Source organism: Oncorhynchus masou, chromosome 33 (genome assembly GCF_036934945.1).
Source record: "Oncorhynchus masou masou isolate Uvic2021 chromosome 33, UVic_Omas_1.1, whole genome shotgun sequence".
In the NCBI taxonomy this organism is placed as follows: Eukaryota; Metazoa; Chordata; class Actinopteri; order Salmoniformes; family Salmonidae; genus Oncorhynchus; species Oncorhynchus masou.
This window is the reverse complement of record NC_088244.1, coordinates 25,890,969-25,910,466: the sequence shown is the minus strand read 5'-3', so window position 1 is coordinate 25,910,466 and position 19,498 is coordinate 25,890,969. Positions and strand designations below refer to the sequence as shown.

The 19,498-nt window shown below is 42.6% G+C and overlaps 1 protein-coding gene across 6 annotated transcripts; it reads left to right on the top strand.

Annotated features, from left to right (window-relative positions):
* The first annotated feature begins 886 nt into the window (after positions 1–886).
* On the top strand, positions 887–19,427 carry LOC135528133 (E3 ubiquitin-protein ligase TRIM33-like). Of its 6 annotated transcripts, none has more exons than XM_064956983.1 (21): positions 887–1,683; positions 5,279–5,397; positions 5,533–5,680; positions 6,084–6,216; positions 6,439–6,555; positions 6,854–6,968; positions 7,345–7,491; positions 7,659–7,776; positions 9,006–9,421; positions 9,803–9,988; positions 10,435–10,491; positions 10,954–11,163; positions 12,202–12,343; positions 12,535–12,598; positions 12,865–13,009; positions 13,296–13,714; positions 13,913–14,036; positions 14,966–15,040; positions 15,409–15,561; positions 18,356–18,406; positions 18,593–19,427. In XM_064956983.1, the coding sequence occupies exons 1-21, from the start codon at positions 909–911 to the stop codon at positions 18,842–18,844; spliced, it is 3,966 nt and encodes a 1,321-aa protein (XP_064813055.1). In that variant the 5' UTR covers positions 887–908; the 3' UTR covers positions 18,845–19,427. The 6 variants fall into 6 exon arrangements, with proteins under 6 accessions (XP_064813055.1, XP_064813054.1, XP_064813057.1 ...); XM_064956982.1 differs by having other exon boundaries at positions 12,847–13,009; XM_064956985.1 differs by lacking the exon at positions 10,435–10,491 and having other exon boundaries at positions 12,847–13,009.
* The last annotated feature ends 71 nt before the right edge of the window (positions 19,428–19,498 follow it).

Sequence of the window (19,498 nt, the reverse complement as noted above, 5' to 3'; positions counted from 1 at the left end):
CTGGTGTGATTATTTAATAACCATATAAATCTCAAACAAGGTGATTATCAGTATATTCGGCTCTATTTACTCTCGATTCGAAAATGCTAATTAGCATGGAAGTAGACATAATGCAAAACTACAAATCCCAGCAAGCTCCTGCATGTCTTTGCTAACTGGTAATGTGTCAATTTAAAACTTGCACAAGACAGTTCATTAGAATTGTCAATTTAAAGAAATGTAGCCAATGTATTCATTACTCAATTTAGTTAATCCAGAGATTCTTACGTTTGCCTCGATTCAGCAGTTTTGTCCAGATTATCATGGCATTTGTAGTTTTTATGATGGCCACATTAGCAGCTAATTAGCGTTCCATTTTGGGGGGGTAAATACAGGGAAATAAATTGATAAAAGTCTCCTTGTCCTGGAGAGACCTACACGGTTATCAAAACGTCACGCCAGGGTAAGCCTATATATGAAACAGCCCTTTTTTTAGTGTTTCTAAAATCCCCTATGGGAAAATGAATGGTGGGAAAATGATTTGAACCATATCCCTGATTGACCGCTAGGTATTATGACTCATACTGTGTTACTCTATTGCAGAATTCCCTGCTGTCATATGACAATGAGTCAGGCCTAATATTTTTTTTGCCTGACTAAACTAAGCAAATGCTAACATTTTTGTGCTTGAGATTAGATTTTTATTTTAATATTTCAAACGTTTTGGAAATGTAAACCATTACTTTGATATTATCCAAACATTAACATGTCCTGTCATATTTGGGTCCTACGAATTATTTTGGAATGTTTATACTCTGTTATTGACACAGTCAAAGATTAAGACCGTGAATTACGTAATGACGTAGACAACACGTTTTTTACTCGGTACGTAGGACGTCCTGCCGGTTGCGGTTCAAAGAGGAAGGAAGATGGCGGACAACAAAGGCGAAGAGGATATGGAGAGCTCTTCCAAATTAGATTCAGAACCTCAGGGAGAGGATAGCGGAGACCCAGAATTGAAAGATGTGAATCCGCTGATTGCCATAGAGACATATTTGAAAGAAGGAGAGGATTCACAATCCCAGGAGAATGTTTCCCAGATGCCTAAACCCGCTAACGACGTCGTTAGCGGAGGAGGGGACGCTAGCAGCAACAGCGCGGGCACAGGGGAAGAAGGCAGCATTAGCAGTAATGTTAGCCCAGTTGAGAACACCAATGGTGGGACAACCGAATTGAAAAGTGAGAATGCGGTGATTGTCATAGAGTCGAACTCGAAAGAAGGAGAGGATTCACAATCCCAGGAGAATATTTCCCAGGTGCCTACACCCGCTAACGTTAGCGGAGGAGGGGACGCTAGCAGCAACAGCGCGGGCGCAGTGGGAGAAGGCAGCACTAGCAGCAGCCCAGTTGGGAACACCAATGGGGGGACAACCGAGTCCTCGGCTGCTGGGGATACTGCTGGAACCTCACCAGCACTCACAACCGATATGTCCCCACCTCCAACAGTTCCACCAGCCAACCCCGTCATCCCAATAAACCTTATGGATACTTGCGCTGTGTGTAAACAAAGTCTCCAGACCCGTGACTGTGAACCTAAACTCTTACCGTGTCTTCACTCATTTTGCTTGAAATGTATCCCACTGCCAGAGCGACAAGTTACGGTACAGGTGCCTGGGCCGAACGGACAGCCAGACACCCACATAGGTGAGTGTAGTCTACTTTGAAGTGGGCAGGGGAAGCACAATTGCTAGCTACTGTAGTGTAGGTACTATGTATAAACGTTGAGTACCATTCAGCTGCCAAATGGTCAGCAAGCATAATAATATTGTTTTTCACTGATTACTAGCTGTGATTTGGAGATAGATAGTATATATATATATTACTCATATTGTGACTCTTACAATAACAAGTTTCACAATGGCCGTAATCGAGTTATGGTAAAACAACAGCATACTGAATAGGCAACAGCCCATGGGCCTGATGGGCCGGCTATGGGCTATTCCAAGGTAACACCCAGACTCAAATTTGTTGCTTTAAAATGTGTGTCAAACAAAAACCAATTATTGTAAAGTTAAACAATCCATACAACTCTATGCACAAGGACTATGTAACAATTTCCACTGAAAATGTTACAGAAACACATTTACTCAAAGAACAGTCCATATGCAACATTTGATAACAGAATATGGTTTGTGCCGTCATTCTGTTAACGTTACCTAACTTTGCGTCTACACTGCTCTTCAAGTAAATGTACATAGAGTTGCATGGTTTGTTAATGCCAGAAGAAGATTCGTATTGAATGTCACATGTGCCCCACAGCCAGATACAGAATATAATTATTCTCAGTTTCTCTTATCAGTAAAGCGCCTTGGCCTAGGACCCAAAATTCAGTTTCACCATCCTTTCTCAAGGTGGGAGGTTTGGCCATCCGCACAACATGATCATTGCATGACATGACAACTACACCAGAATAGGTGTATGTAGCCTTGAAGTTAAGGCGTTGGGCCAGTAACTGAAAGGTAGCTAGTTCGAATGCTGGAACCGACAAGGTGAAAAATCTTGGCACAAATCATATGGAGATTTGCAAACAAATATATTTTGCATTCATACATGTGTATAATGTACACGTGTAATAGGACGATATAGGCATCCACCTAATTATTTTATATGTATTATACATAGACCTATAATGCCATTGACAAATCAAATGACAGATGAAACATGGTGCTCTTGATTTCTGCTGAGAATAAATTATTGGCTTTCCAGGTGTAATTATTTGGCATTTTGCAGATTCAATTCACCTACACAGTAATGTCCAAAGTCAACTAACCAACTTTTTGCAGTTTTATGTAATGTTTAGTCCATGCCTATTTTTCCCTAGGCACAATTGTGGATTACTATTTACTTTGACTCTATCAATACTAAATTCTAGTAAACCAGATCTTGTACATTAACCTTAGGCTAACTACTTACATTCAAAACTAATTTACATACATTTTATGGGTAAGTAAATGCTTAGGTCTAGATAATGGGCAACCAAGAACACAATTCCAGCATTTATTTCTGGCATTAAATCAAGGTAAAATGTTTTCCATTATAGTTGGGACCTTCTAGGGGTGGTCATGTGGACAGACCATGTAGTTAGGCCATGGGCTGAACATGTCTGATCCCCAACCATTATGATACATTTGATAATGCCCAGGAACACTGCCCTTTCTGCTTGCCAGCACTCACTGCCTTCTCAAATGCCATTATGACACATCGGCCTACATCTAGTCTGGTCCTCCAAGATCTGTTTGCGTATTGCAGCCATCCCCTTATGGTCGTTGATGTGCCAAACTTTTGGCATTGACAATGACCATAGGGGGTTGGCTGCAACATGCACAAACAGATCTAGGAGGACCAGACCAGGTGTAGGCCGATGTTTCATAATGGCATTTTCCAGAAGGCAATGAGTGCCGACGAGCAGGAAAAGATCTGGGACCAGCATATTTCTATTCGATGCCTATGGTATTTTGGCCACTGTGGTCAGAACCACCCAAGGGTTGTTCTTTTTTTCTATTATGACCCACTTTGTCTTATCAACATGGCTAAGATTCAATTAATTTGATGTAAAACTTAATCTCCTAAATAAGAACAATAGACCTAGACCTAACTCATTACAATGCCAGCTCATATTGCCTTATTTGCACTAAGTCTAGGGGGGATTGCCACTTGGTTTGGTATAAACTACCTACAGCCGATGGTATAGACTCCATACAGCTGATGAATTTGTTTTGGGGAAATGTAAACACTCACATTTAAAGATTGAACTATGGATGCAGTCCATGAGATCGATATCATGGTGTTAAACATATTTTGAAGATACACACTGTTTATTTGCAAAGATTCAAATGATAATCATAGGCCTAAATTAAGTATTAGGCCAATCATACAATGTTATATTTTGGTTTATTTGCCTTGCCCTCAAGGCAATTGTCTGAATGTGGAATCTGTTTTTAGATTCCATGTAGATATGTAGCAGTACAGCCTAACCATTTTAAATAAACAAACATGTGAACTAATGGTACAAGATTGTCAGCATCATATACATGTAGGCTATTCGAAAGGTCAGACATGACAGGTGCAACAGAATTAGGCTATGTCTATTTAATAAGTTGGCCATTTTCATATTTCCCCTAGTCTGCTTTTCTATGTTATATTCAAACATTCATGCATGACATTCTGCCTCACCTATTAGGTCATATAAATGGTATAATGTAACAATAACAGACCATGATTTTGAAAAATGTGGAATTCTATTTCGATACAATTTTTATGCAGTGCACTGCATGTATGTGTTTTGTATGCGCCCTGACTTGTCTCAGTTCAAAGTCTCACAGCTGCAGTGGCAGATCAGTCTTGGTGGTGTGGTCTCCTAAACCCTTTCAGCTGCACTCACAGCCAATCACTCACAGCCCCATGCAGCTGGGGCTTACACCAAACCGGCTGTGTGCAGCATGAGCCGGTATAGACTGGCTCAAACTGGATTGAGCTGGTTTGTGCTGCATCCAGTAATGTACTCGGAAATGTAATTAATGGGTTTAAGGGAGTTGAGAGGAGTTAAGTTTGGGGGTGGAGCAGTTAAGGATTATGTATTCAACATTTAGCTGAAGGATATGTATTTTCATCACATCATTGCCCACTTTTGATACAGCTCACTGATTTGTGTGTCTCATATGAATATATCAATCTGTCATTATTCAGAAATCTTGAAAATAATATGAAATATTGGGGTGAATATGATAATTGAATGGATTTATAATCCCAACCCTCAAAGGGGAATTGCCTCATCCTCCACCAATGTGTAGCACCCACCTACTTAGGCCCTATAATGTATTTCATAGTCCGCTATTATGGTACTTAACAATTCAGTTGTAGCATCTTTATTATTAATACATTTAAGCACCAACCAATTGTAAAAGGTGAACTGACATGGCAGACATTTTTTAAACAAAGCTACCCCCACAGTTCAGATTGTAGATGCAATAAAAACTAATTTTCATCCCCACAATTTTTTTGTGGTTGGGACAAGTTGCCAAAAGTTTAAAAGTCCAACTTGATGGTTGCATCCATCTCTTTTCTACATAGGCCTTTTGAATTGCCTCTGACCTCTGTAGTATCTGTATGCAAACTATTAGTGAGAAAATAGTTTTTTGTAGTTGCTGATTTCAAATGATGATTTCTTTGTCAATTTCACCACTTAGGAAATAGGCCTAACCAGTGCTTCTATCTTGTCTATTTCCTCGGTCTACTCTAGTGAATGTCATGCGGTGTGTAGTTTGTTGTCAAGACTGTAAACAAAGTGACATCATTGACAACTACTTTGTCAAGGACACCACCGAGGCCTCCAAGACTTCAGATGAAAAATCTGCACAGGTATACCACAATTTAACTCTAATTTAATCCAGTTAAGTTCAAGTGGATGGTTGATTTAATACAACTCCCTCATTATCAGCTGCATCTAGCCAAAGTTAGGTATCTAAGTGGTGTTGTGTGTTTTGTCTCATTCAGATGTGCACCAGTTGTGAGGACAATGCCGATACCATTGGGTTCTGTGCAGAATGTGGAGAGTGGTTGTGCAAAACCTGCATCGAGGCTCACCAGAGGGTCAAAATCACCAAGGACCACAAAATCCGCAAGAAAGAGGATGTCTCTGAAGGTAAATTGTCCAACAAACCTAAACACAATATGTGATGAATATCAAGTGACAATTTGACATAGCCTAGTTGGACTTGTAGATCGGAGGTTTCTATTTGCAAGTAGAAGGCTCTGGTGTAGGCATTTGGTGACTCTTAGGATGGCTGTAGTTTTTCCAGGCCTTATAACTTCACAGCTGACTGGCTGTTGTCATGGTAACATGCTGCAGAATCAGTCAGTGCTCCAGTAGTAGTATATTGGCCCTGCTGGTTCTCAGTATAGCTGACATGCAGTACTATACTCTGTATTAATTAATGTATTTCTTTATCTCACATGTTCTTTCACTCTTAAAAACAAATAAAAAAATTGTATTGTTATTGCTCTCTCTATTTCATTCTTTCTTTTGTTTCTCTCGGTCTCTGTAGAGTCTGTAGGTGTGTCGGAACAGAGGCCTGTGTTCTGTCCCATCCACAAACAGGAGCCCCTGAAACTCTTCTGTGAAACCTGTGACACACTCACCTGCCGAGACTGCCAACTGCTGGAGCATAAGGAGCACAGGTAGGACATGCAGTACTGCATAGACAACATATGATCTTTAGAATTGGAAATCAAAATCTGTAGTGAATTCTGGTCGGTAGTGGTGGTGGATGGTAATACGTTTGGTTTGGTGTTACATTCACACACATCCAGTGAGGATCGGGCACAATGAGAAAAACAGCAATCTAGTCCAGTGATCTAAGTCTTGGTGTTCCTTGCTGAACAGAGTTTCTCTTCTCTCAGGTACCAGTTTCTGGAGGAGGCCTTCCAGAACCAGAAAGGCATCATTGAGACGCACATGGTCAAACTGCAGGAGAAAAAGACCTACGTTCACTACTCTCACTCTCAGGTGACAAGCAGGTACAGCAGCATTCCCATCTCTCCTGTGAACGGGGCTTGTTTGGCGACTTCATAGCTGCAGGGTGAACTTTCCCCTAGGTACAGATCTAGAATCATCTTCCCATTCTCCAATCCTAATCTTAACCATAGGTGGGGAAAAGGCTAAACTGACCCAAGATCAGCATCTAGGGGCCACTTCCCCACCCTATAGAGATTTCATAAGGGCTTGTTTATGGGTTGAGAAGTAAAGTGCTCTTTTATTGTTTACTAGTGTGTCTCTAGTTTGAGTGTCCTTGTTTCCATCCCCGTTTCCATCCAGGATAAAGGAAGTTACTGATACCCATAAGAAGGTGGAACATGACATCAAGATAGCCGTGTTCACTCTTATCAACGAAATCAACAAGAAGGGCAAGTATTTACTGCAGCAGCTTGAGGTAAGGCCATCATGGTACCTATGCAAGGAATACATTTGAACTCAACTCATTATGCTTTCAGGCCCAGAGACAGATTATGCCTAGTCCTGGACTAAAACACCCTTTCAATGGAGATTTTTAATCCAAGACTAGGGTTCGGTAAACCGTCCCTCAGTGTTTTGTCTAGGCCTATGTATTGAGAAGAATGAATACCAAAGAATCACTATGAACTTAATTTGGCTCCTACATTGCCACATGATGTGAAGTTTATTCTGTGACATTACTTGGATACTGTTTTAATTTAATAAAAAAGGGTTCAGCCTTTACCCTAATTACATAGGCGGATGGATGCCTGTTGGTAATGTTTTTCCCTACCGTTTGTCCCTTGGTCCTCCAGAGTGTGACTAAGGAGAGGAGCATGAAGCTGTTGACCCAGCAGACAGACATCGCCAACCTGGCCAGGCAGATCCTCCATGTGCTCAACTTCACCCACTCTGCCATTAACAGCGGCAGCAGCACCGCCCTGCTTTACAGCAAGAGGCTGGTACGGAGAACAGATAAACATGCACATAACCTATTCTCCACAAAGGCCAAAGAGTGCACTATAATATGCAGAAGTTGCCCTATCCTAAATTGATCCTCTCTATAAACTATAGTCTATAAAGTATCTGCAAACCAATAACATCCCAATATCTTCATATGTGTCTGCAGATCATCTACCAGCTGCGCAAGGTCCTGAAGGCTGGACTGGAACCAGTGCCTCAGGCTAACGGAGCTGTTCGTTTTTTCTGTGACCCCACATTCTGGGCCAAGAACGTGGTCAACCTAGGTGAGAGGATTTACTACTCTACATGCAGGGAAGTATGCAGGGAAATCTGTTTCTGGCCACCGATGGTACAGTATTAAGCATGGCATAGAACGGGAGATATGCCTCTACCTGCACACTGATGATAGTGCTTCCCAATGGTGACCACAAGATTGGCAGATTGTTTGGCATAGTTTCACAGTTTGGACTCGGTGCATTAAATGTCTGTGCCTTTTTCTTTTTACGCTTGTATCCTTTGCATCGTGGTAGGATGGCAGATAATTTGACACGGTAATGTCTAGGGGACTGGTAAAGACTACCTACAGCTGATGGATTCGTTTGGTATAGACTACCTATAGCTGATGGATTGGTTTGGTATAGACTACCTATAGCTGATGAACTGGTTTGGCATTGACTACCTATAGCTGATGAACTGGATTGGCATTGACTACCTATAGCTGATGGATTGGTTTGGTATAGACTACCTATAGCTGATGAACTGGTTTGGCATTGACTACCTATAGCTGATGAACTGGTTTGGCATTGACTACCTATAGCTGATGGATTGGTTTGGTATAGACTACCTATAGCTGATGGATTGGTTTGGTATAGACTACCTATAGCTGATGGATTGGTTTGGCATTGACTACCTATAGCTGATGGTTTGATATAGACTACCTATAGCTGATGAACTAGTTTGGCATTGACTACCTATAGCTGATGAACTGGATTGGCATTGACTACCTATAGCTGATGGATTGGTTTGGCATTGACTACCTATAGCTGATGGATTGGTTTGGCATTGACTACCTATAGCTAATTTGATTGGTATGGCATTGACTACCTACAGCTGATGGATTGGTTTGGTATAGACGACCTATAGCTGATGGACTGGTTTGGCATTGACTACCTATAGCTGATGGATTGGTTTGGCATTGACTACCTATAGCTGATGGACTGTTTTGGCATTGACTACCTATAGCTGATGGACTGGTTTGGCATTGACTACCTATAGCTGATGGACTGGTTTGGCATTGACTACCTATAGCTGATGGACTGGTTTGGCATTGACTACCTATAGCTGATGGACTGGTTTGGCATTGACTACCTATAGCTGATGGATTGGTTTGGCATTGACTACCTATAGCTGATGGATTGGTTTGGCATTGACTACCTATAGCTGATGGATTGGTTTGGCATAGACATACTCAGTCACTTACTTTAGCTTCTCCTCTCTCACCCCCCAACTGTAGGGAACCTGGTGATCGAGAAGATGCCCCAGGCTCAGCACCCTCCCAACATTATGGTGGGGCCCATCTCCCCGGGCCACGGCCACCCAGGCCACGGCAAAAGCCCTGGGCAGATCAATCTGGCCCAGCTCCGGCAGCAGCACATGCAGCAGCAAGCCTTCGCCCAGCAGAAACAGCAGCAGCAGCACCAACAGCAGCAGCACCAACAACAACAACAGCAGCAACAACAACAACAGCAGCAACAACAACAACAACAACAGCAGCACCAACAACAACAACAGCAGCAGCAGCAGCACCAACAGCAGCAGCACCAGCAACAGCAGCAACACCAACAGAGGATCCAGGAACAGATGCGTATTGCCTCCCAAATGTCCCAGCAGCACCCCAGGCAGGCTGTACCTCAGATGGTACAGCAGCAGGTAGACTGAGGAGTACTGAATGTCTTTATGTTTTTAGGGTACCATTGTTCTCATCGATAGCAGTGGTGTAGTGGAGGGTAAATGCATTTTAACACCGCTTACTCAATTAGTTTATTTTGCACAAGCATTTATCCACTTATTGTGGAAAAGGGCATTGAAAATATAGAAAGTGTTAATTTATTCACTGTGAATAGTGATCAGCATTTACCCACCCACCCACTACATCACTGTTCGGAAGTGCTTTAGTCAACCCAGGTTAAATGTTTTTTTGGACCTATAATCGTACTGAATATTATAATCTGTTGCTATAATGATTTTGTTCATGAGTTATACTTTTACCCGAAAATACAACTGCCTGTCCTCTGCTGTGTCTCTCACTAGCCCCCGCGCCTCATCAGTATGCAGGCCCAGCAGAGGGGCCCCATGAACGGCGGGCCCAACATGTACCCCCCACACCACCTGCGCTTGCCCCCGGGACAGGGCCGCATGCCCAGCTCCAGCGCCCAGCCGCGCATGCCCAACGGCCAGCAGTACTCCCCCATGATGCAGCCCCAGCTGCAGAGACAGGTCAGACTACACCACTTGCATTATGTCTCTGAGGGGATAAAAAGATTTAATGAATTGAGTTGAGGTATAGATACATTACTCCACAAAAGGGAAATTGATCAGTCAACACATCCAAAGATGATATCCATAAAATAATAAACAATCACAATCACATATACAGTAAACAATAGGGCGGCGGGTAGCCTAGCGGTTAAGAGCGTTGGGCCAGTAAACGAAATGTCCCATGTTCGAATCACTGAACCAACTAAGTGAAAAATCGTTGATGTGCATTTGAGCAAGGCACTGAACCCTAATTGCTCCTGTAAGCCGCTCTAGATAAGAGCGCCTGCTAAATGACTAAAATGTAATATGTTTTATGCAGAAACCGGTATTACTGATTGGCACAACTGTTGCCATTTGGTAGTAGGATTTTCACTGTGTATGTATGGGTACCTTTTTGTGTTTAGATGACTGTAGATTCTGAGATGAGCGACCACAGGTTTCGTTTGTTACATCTCACTGGGGTTTGGCACTTTTTCTACTTATACGTGAATGGTAGTCGTTACGGCCGGGACTATACCAGTATCGCGATACTCGTTGGTATCGTGGCAAGGAAACAAAACGCAAAGCCGATTTAACGTTTTAAGGAAAACATGCCTAATGTTGGAAGCAAACATCATGATGTTGTCTCGAGTCACATTTATTTATTGTCCTCGCTATAGCACACTATTTTACATACAGCAGGTTTTTAAAGGACCAAATAGTACGGTCTGCTTTGTGTTTTTGCCATGGAAAGAATATTGCGATATTGGTATCGTCACAGTCCTATTAGTCGTGTTTCTTGTTGCATGGGCATGATTCGTGATTATGCTTCCAAAAATGACCTTTCAGCACGTTGTAGACCTGGTAGAATTAAACAATTTAATAAATATTCAATCCTGCCGAAAATCTCTAGTTTTTGACTTCCTCCTTCTCTGTCCCTGTAGCATTCAAACCCAGGTCATGCTGGACCCTTCCCAGTGGCATCTCTCCACAACGTGAGCGCTGCCAACCCCACCAGTCCCACCAGTGCCAGCATGGCCAGCGCCCATGCCCACCGTGGCCCCGCCAGCCCCATAGTGGGCGCCATCGACCTCATCCCCTCCGTCACCAACCCAGAGAACCTGCCATGCCTACCAAACATCCCCCCCATTCAGGTGCACACAGCCCTCTGGGACCAGGCACATGTCACGCACTTCCAAATCTCACCATGCCTGCTTCCATTCTCATCCTTTCTCCTGGCCCCACCCCTTTGCTTTTTGTAGATCTGAGGGGAATGGATAAGTATGAGTAATATGATGAATATTCAATGTATACTGCACAAAATATAAATGCAACAATTTTCAAAGATTTTACTGAGTTACAGTTCATATAAGGAAATCAGTCAATTGAAATAAATTCATTCGGCCCTAATCTGTGGATTTCACATGACTGGGCAGGGGTGCAGCCATGACTGGGCCCACCCACTTGGGAGCAGGGCCCAGCCAATCAATGAGTTTTTCCCCACAAAAGGGCTTTATTACAGTTAGAAATGTGGAGGTCCTGGGCTGGCGTGGTTACAACGTGGTCTGTGGTTGTGAGGCCGGGTGGACGTGCTGCCAAATTTTCTTAAACGATGTTGGAGGCGGCTTATGGTAGAGAAATTAACAGTAATTTCTCTGCCAACAGCTCTGGTAGACATTCCTGCAGTCAACATGCCAATTGCACACTCACTCAAAATTTGAGACATCTGTGGCATTGTGTTTTGTGACAGAACTGCACATTTTAGTGACCTTTTATTGTCCCCAGCACAAGATGCACTTGTGTAAAGATCCTGCTGTATAATCAGCTTCTTGATATGCCACACCTGCCAGGTGGATGGATTATCTTGGCAAAGGAGAAATGCTCATTAACCGGGATGTTAACCCATTTGTGAGCAAAATGAGATTTTTTTTTAAATTTCAGCTCACGAAACACTTCACGTGTTGTGTTTTTATATTTTTGTTCAGTATAGTTTCTGCCATACTGCTTTATACCTATCTGTGCTCATTGAAGGGGGTAGGAAGCGGAACGGAACCTGGCTCAACTTAGATAAAATCAAATGTGGTGCTCATACATATACATGGCGATACTTCATCAGAAATGTTCACAAGGTGAACTAAAAATGACCACTAATTCAGTGTTATCCTGTGGCTGGATGTTTGTGGCGCCATCAGCTGGAAGACGCGGGCTCCAGCAGCCTGGATGCCCTACTGAGTCGCTACATCTTAGCCAGCACATACCCTCAGCTGGGCCTGGGGCCCCCCGGGAACATGAACCTCTCCCACGGACCCTCCACACACTCCCCTGGCTCCTCAGGTACTGGAGGACGACTCTACTACAATGAGCACAAACACTTTCTTCACACACAGCTTCAATCCAATCTATGATTTTAAATCATTTGCTCAAATCACTGTCATGGCTATCACATTTAACGAAGAAATTGTTTTTCTTACATGACTTCTATATTACTGCCTCATCTTTGCTTACTGTCTATCTCCCACCCGTAGGCTTATCAAACTCCCACACGCCTGTGCGGCCATCCAGTACGTCCAGCACAGGAAGCAGGGGCAGGTAATGACACACAGGCCAAGCACTAGACCTCTGCTCAAACACAAGGGCTCTCGCATTACTGTGAGACAATGATGAGAAAATTACACTATTACATAAAACTGTGAAACATCCATAGGATGGGTAGAAGGTAGCATTGCAGATACTGAACCATTTGAGTAAGCTAGTCACACCTGAACAATTAATCTCACTGGCATACATAGTTATACATATATTTATGTAAGGGAGGTATTTTGTGTGTGTCTCATAAGCTGTGGATCTGCGGGTAGGCCAGGGCCAGCAAGTGGCCCAATGGAACAGCAGGTCAAAGTCAAGCAGGAGCCCGGAGCTGAGAAGGAGTGTGGTTTCTCGGGAACCACCACCTCCAACGTCAAAACTGAACAAGGGAAGGATGGAGGGAGGAGCGCGTGCATGGTAACACACCTAACTGCCCAGCTCTTTCAGCTCCTTTTAGCTTGCTAGACCAAGATCTAAACTCAGCGAAAAAATAAACATCCTCTCACTGTCAACTGTGCTTATTTTCAGGTAACTTAACATGTGTAAATATAGAGGGGGGGGGGGGTCAACATCAGAAGTAACAGTCAGTATCTGGTGTGGTCAACAGCTGAATTAAGTACTGCAGTGCATCTCCTCATGGACTGCACCAGATTTGCCAGTTCTTGCTGTAAGATATTGTTCTTGTGTGTGTCTTGTCCCACAGATGAGTAGTTCAGAGGGCAGACGTACTCCCCCTCTGCCCCTGTTGGGCTCTGTGACTTCTGGCTCCTCTATCCAGGACATCCTCAAGAAGGTGGGGGAGCATGTCAAAACTGAGCCCCAGGACCAGGAGGCCTGCAGTGGGTCCAACAGGCCTGGCAATGCCCCTATCACCACCAGCAGCACATCCACCTTGGCCTCTGCCGCACTGCTGACCAATGGTAAGGGAGCCGCATCCGCTGCCCTGCGCTCTCCACGCACTGCACAGGGGACCACCCAGAGCGGGGCAGGAGGGAAGGAGGACGACCCCAATGAGGACTGGTGTGCTGTGTGCAACAACGGGGGAGAGCTGCTTTGCTGCGACCGCTGCCCCAAAGTCTTCCACATCACCTGTCACATCCCCACCTTGAAGTGCTCCCCGAGGTGAGCCCTGGATGCGCGGCCGGCGTTGACTACATTAGATGTCAGAATGAGAATGAATTTCATTCATATAGCACCTTTAACTCAAAGCCTTTTACATTGGATGCTGATATCTTGCTATACATCAGCTATCATTTTCCCATGTCTGTCTATATATCTGGATTATTGCTTCACATTTTCTTTCTGTTTCTCCCCTCTCAGTGGTGAGTGGATGTGCACGTTCTGCCGGAGCCTGGCAAGCCCGGAGATGGAGTACCAGCCTGACGACGAGCCTCGTGACGAGAAGGACAACAGTGAGCAGGGCCTGAGTCCTGAGGACCAGAGGGTCAGTGGAGCCATCCACCTGTAATACCTAGAACATGTCAAACTCTTTCCACAGAGGGCTGAGTTTGCAGGTTTTCACTCCTCCCTTGTACTTGATTGATGAATGAAGGTCACTGATTAGTAAGGAACTCCCCTCACCTGATTGTCTAGGTCTTAATTGAAAGGAAAAACCAGCAGACACTAGGCCTTCCATGGAATAAGTTTGACACCCCACACCTAGGTCTTTCCCTGCTTACAGTTGGAAGGACTTTCCATGGGATTAGTAGTTTCTACTGCCACTGCCAATTCAATACATTTCCTCACTACGTACATCAGTGAATTTTCATTGACCCTGTTCCTAGAGAGATATCGCCCTGAATGTTTTCGCTCCAACGTTAATTTAGCGCACCTGATGGTAATAATAATTAGCTGTTTAATAAGATGAATCAGGTTAGTTACAACTGGGGTTGGAGCGAACACCTACAGGAAGGTAGCTCTCTGGGAACAAAGTTGTAGAGCCCTACTTTAGATGCCCTCATATTTGAGGAGTGAATCAGTGTGAATGAAGGCAGTACAGCTCTCTAAGGTAGCATAGGGGTAAAGAGCGTTTGGCCAGTAAACAAAAGGTTGCTGGTTCGAATCCCCTAGCCGACTAAGTAAAAAGAATCGGTCGACGTACCCTTGAGCAAAGCACTTAACCCTAATTGCTCCTGTAAGTCATTCTGGATAAGAGCGTCTGTTAAATGACTAAAATGGAGTATGTAAGTTCCTGGCAACTTGTATTGAGTATGTTTGTAGTCATGAAGCCAGACGTGCTACTCCTTCCATTTTTATTTGCTGCGTTCAGACATTGGGACACATGCCTCAGTCTCTCTCTCAAGCTGAGGAATGATAAGGACTTGTGTAATGTTCTCCTGCATAACCACCACCCCTATCTCTCACTCCCTGCAGAGGTGTGAGCGCCTCCTGCTGTATGTTTTCTGCCATGATCTCAGTGAGGGGTTCCAGGAGCCTGTCCCTCCCTCTGTAAGTATCTCAAGCATGTAAAAGGCAATGCCACCGTTATTCTATATGACCTTGATGGCCAAATATACTCTTCCCCTTTACTGAGTACAGCCTCCCCTGGTTTTCTTCCTTCTTGGGACTTTTTCCTGGCCACTGTGTTCTTTATTTTACCATTGGTTTCTTTGGGGTCTTGGCCCGGGTTTCTGTAAAAGCACTGTGTCAACTGCTTATGTAAAAAGGGCTTTATAAATACATTTGATTGGTTTATTGACCCTGCCCTATACCCCAGCACCACATTACTTAATCATTGTGGCTATAACCATAATGTTCTGTATGTTAAATGAATGAACCAATATGGCTCTCAAACCACAGTGTTCCCCTCTCACCAGATCCCTAATTACTACAAGATCATCAAGAAGCCCATGGACTTGACCCTGGTGAAACAGAAGCTACAGTTGAAGCATGTCCAACACTACCAGAGCCCGAAGGAGTTTGTCTCGGATGTGCGCCTGGTCTTCAGCAACTGTGCCAAGTACAATGAGGTGAGTGGGCATGACTTCCAGGCATGAGGAGATAAAAATAAAAAATATGGTTTTATTTTTTATTTTTAACCTTTATTTAACTAGGGGAGGGGGCTGATTGATAGTTGAATGGATGCAGGAGGCCACATGCACACTAATACTGTATGCTGACAGTGGGAATACATTATTCAGAAGGTTGATCTTTATCACACCGTTTGGCATGGACTTGTGCACCCACAGGGATTAACACTGGATGACTGAATGCAGTTACTGTGTACTCACACTACTGTTTGTTGTGAATGTGGTGTTGCCAAACTAATTTGCTGTTTTTCTAACCTGAATATTTTCATGGCCACTAATGTAATGTCTTTCTGGTCAGTTATTTTGTACGTAGTGGGATAGTCTGCTGTCATAAGACTTCTTGATTTGTTTACTGAGAAGTTAACAAAACAAGCAAACCTATAAAGCATTGACTATAATTGCCATTATTGCCACAATGTATTAGTTCAGAGATTTGTCATTCTAAATAACTTTCTTTACAGCTAATGGGTTGCTTTTTGTCTGTATTCATTACAGCTAACTGTTTCAATCAACAAAAATATAAACACAACATGCAACAAGATTTGACTGAGTTACAGTTCACAAAAGGAAATGTCAATTTAAATAAATTCATTAAGCCCTAATCTATGGATTTCACATGACTGGCACCCATGGCTGCACACCTACCCAATCAGATCTAGTTTTTCCCCACAAAAGGGCTTTAATCACAAACAGAAATACTCCTCAGTGCCCCTTGTCAGATGCTATTGTCCCCAGCACAAGGTGCCCCTGTGTAATGATCATGATAATCCATTCACCTGACAGGTTTGGTATATCTTGGCAAAGGAGAAGTGCTCACTGACATGGATATAAACAAACTTGTGCATAAAATTTAATAGAAATACGTTTTTTTGTGTATATGGAAAATTTCTGGAATTAATTATTTTTGCTCTTGAAACATGGGACTAACACTTGACATGTTGCGTTTATATTTTTGTTCAGTGTAGTTGTCATTGACTGTGCCACACAAGTCCTGAATCTTAAAGCAGAATTTAGCTTTTTTACAACCAAATGTTATAGAATGGTCCAGACCCTTTAAAAAAATAATACATTTTGCGATTTCACTTGCTTTTGAGAAATGTACTGCAACTAGTGATTTAAAAAAATATGTTTCCTCATCCTCGTTGTGTGGTATGGGGGCTCTGAAAAAACATGAACAAATGCTCTAAAAACACCCACATGCGTAATTTTAGTAACAGAAACGCTCTCAGTATAGTGATGTAGGTCTTCGGGATGTTGAACACATGAAATTGTCGTTCCGAACTTTATCTGCAACATTATATTCCATTTTGTGCGACTCGAGCTGTTTCCCCTATTCAGCTGTTCCATTCTCAGTGTAGCCTGCTGCTATAGGTAACTGACAAAATAAAGGAAACACCAACATTGTCTTAATAGGGTGTTGAGCCAACAGAGCAACTTCAATGCACCTTGGCATAAATTCTATAAGTGTCTGGAACTTCCTGTGTGGAAGCACCTTCTTTCAATATACTTTATACCCCTCATTTACGCAAGTGTTTCCTTTTACTTTGGCAGTTACCTGTAGAATGGACGTAGGCAGTCGACTTTCAACAAAATGAAATATAACGTTGTGGATTAAGTTCAGAATGCCACAATTTCATGTGTACAAGATGTAAAGACCTGCAACATTATACTAATAGCTTTTCTGTTTCTAAAATGACTAATTTGGGTGATTTTGGAGCCTTTGTGCAGTATGTGGGCTCTGACAAATATGAACAAAAAGGATAAGGAAATGAAACGCTGGTTAGTGGTAAGTGAAATTGCACAAAAAAGGGTCTGGTACCTTTTTTAAGATGCTGTTTACATCAAAATTAGATTTGTTTGTAAAAAAAAAAAAAAAAAAAAAAAAAAAAAAAAAAAAGCTACATTCTCCTTTTTAGTGTAATAATGAATAGTTTAAATCTGATACTAATCCAAATACTTAACTTTTTGAATGCAAAAGACTTGTCCCATGTGTGTGGGATTTTCATCTTTGGCTTTGTAAGTCAACATGTGTATCTGAATTGGACCTTTTGATATAGTGTTGAACATGTTTTCAAGTGATGTGTTTAGGGGGAAAGGTAATTTACAAAGTGGTTGGTATTCAACATTGATTTGAAATGGAACAGAGGGAAACAATATGATACCTTGAGAAAATCAATGAGGAACTGAGTTGTGATAGTGACGTTAAAAGATTTCCTATTGGCTGCAGTTGACATAGTCAGCAGTTCAGCTCAATGTGCCATATATGCTACTTATGCATAAGTTACGATTTCCAAGGACACTTACTAGGTGTCAGTGTCAAGGATGGTATATCAAGCTAAACAATTTAGCAGGGAGAGAAAGTGAAAGCTGTCACTCCCAGGAATATGCCAGGACCCAGAGCAAGGTTATGGATGCTGTTCAGAATTCTCTCAGCAGGCAGAAGCAGCCAGGTAAAGACAGACCGTAGACTAGACTAGCTTGGAAATGTAAAGACAAGATATACCCAATGACTGTAAGCTGCAACCTCAGTAAGTGAAACAAGTTTATGGAGGGATGACAGACACAAAACATATTTGGACACAAGTTCACTAAGGAGTGTATTTTCCTTAGGCCCAAAGACCTAGGGTAGTGACGGTACACATGGTTGTTACCTATAACCTGTCTGTACTGTGAAATTCCCCCCTCCCCTTCTGCTTTTTTGTATTTTATTGTACTGTTATCGCCCCTTTTTTAGATGTCTCGAATAATCCAGGTATATGATGAGGAGAAACAGAGTAATGTGCAGGTAAGCTGTTTCTAATACACATGGAGGGTAAAGGTTCGGCTGCCCACTCTGCCACTAGGAATGTTAACCCACTAATGTACTCCTTCCATTCCTTACCCATTCATCCCTCCTGTTCAATGGTACCCGCACACCCCACCTCGCACTTCCTCATACTCTCCCCCTCTTTCCTTCCCTCCCTCCCGGCAGGCGGACTCCGAGGTGGCGGAGGCAGGGAAAGCTGTGAGTTTGTACTTTGAGGAGAGGCTGCTGGAGCTCTATCCAGATGAGAGTTTCCCTGAGGTACCAGAGGAGCCCGAGGTACCAGAGGTTCCCGAGGAGCCCCAGGCCCCAGCTGGAGAGGGAGAGGAGGCGGATCTCACAGAAGACTCAGAGGATGAGTTTGTGCAGCCTAAACGCAAGCGGTTAAAAACGGATGAAAAGCCGATGCACATCAAGTAAGAATCATTGTGTTAAAAGAGGAAAAGAGAAGGTCAAGAGAAGTGAAAGGATTTTGTCTTCCTCATCTCATGTTTTTTTGCTTTTTTTCCCCTTTAAGACCACATACGTAAAAGCAGGACCTATTGTACAAATGTACAGGTTTATTTCATCCTTTTCCTCTTTTTAAAGAGTTATTGTAAAATAGAAATTAAATCAATCTGTGTTTCCGGCAAACTGGACTTTTTAAAGACCTCCATTTCCTCTTCTGTGGCAATTTATGGATGTTTAAGAAAGTGCTTGTACAGATTTTAAAGTATGATTTGTTTTAAAGTATAATTTTGTTTGCAGTAGTTAAATGAATAATACGTCTTTTTTTCTATTATCATTTCTAATGTTTGTAAATCTGTGAAACTTGCTTTATAAAGTATCTGAAACTCATATTTCCCCTAATCTTGATGTACTATAAAGTTTGACATGAATTACCTACCAAGTATTTGTTGTATGTTTGTTGAAATATTTGACCTGCTGTAAATAAGAGAAAACAAATGAGGAAAAACCAGTGATTTGTTTGGTATTTCATCAATAAATAAAATATGTTCAAATATTTCCTGTAAATAGTATTGATATCAATGTTGCAAGACAAGACTTCATTTCAGGCTGAGAATTTTGTTTAAA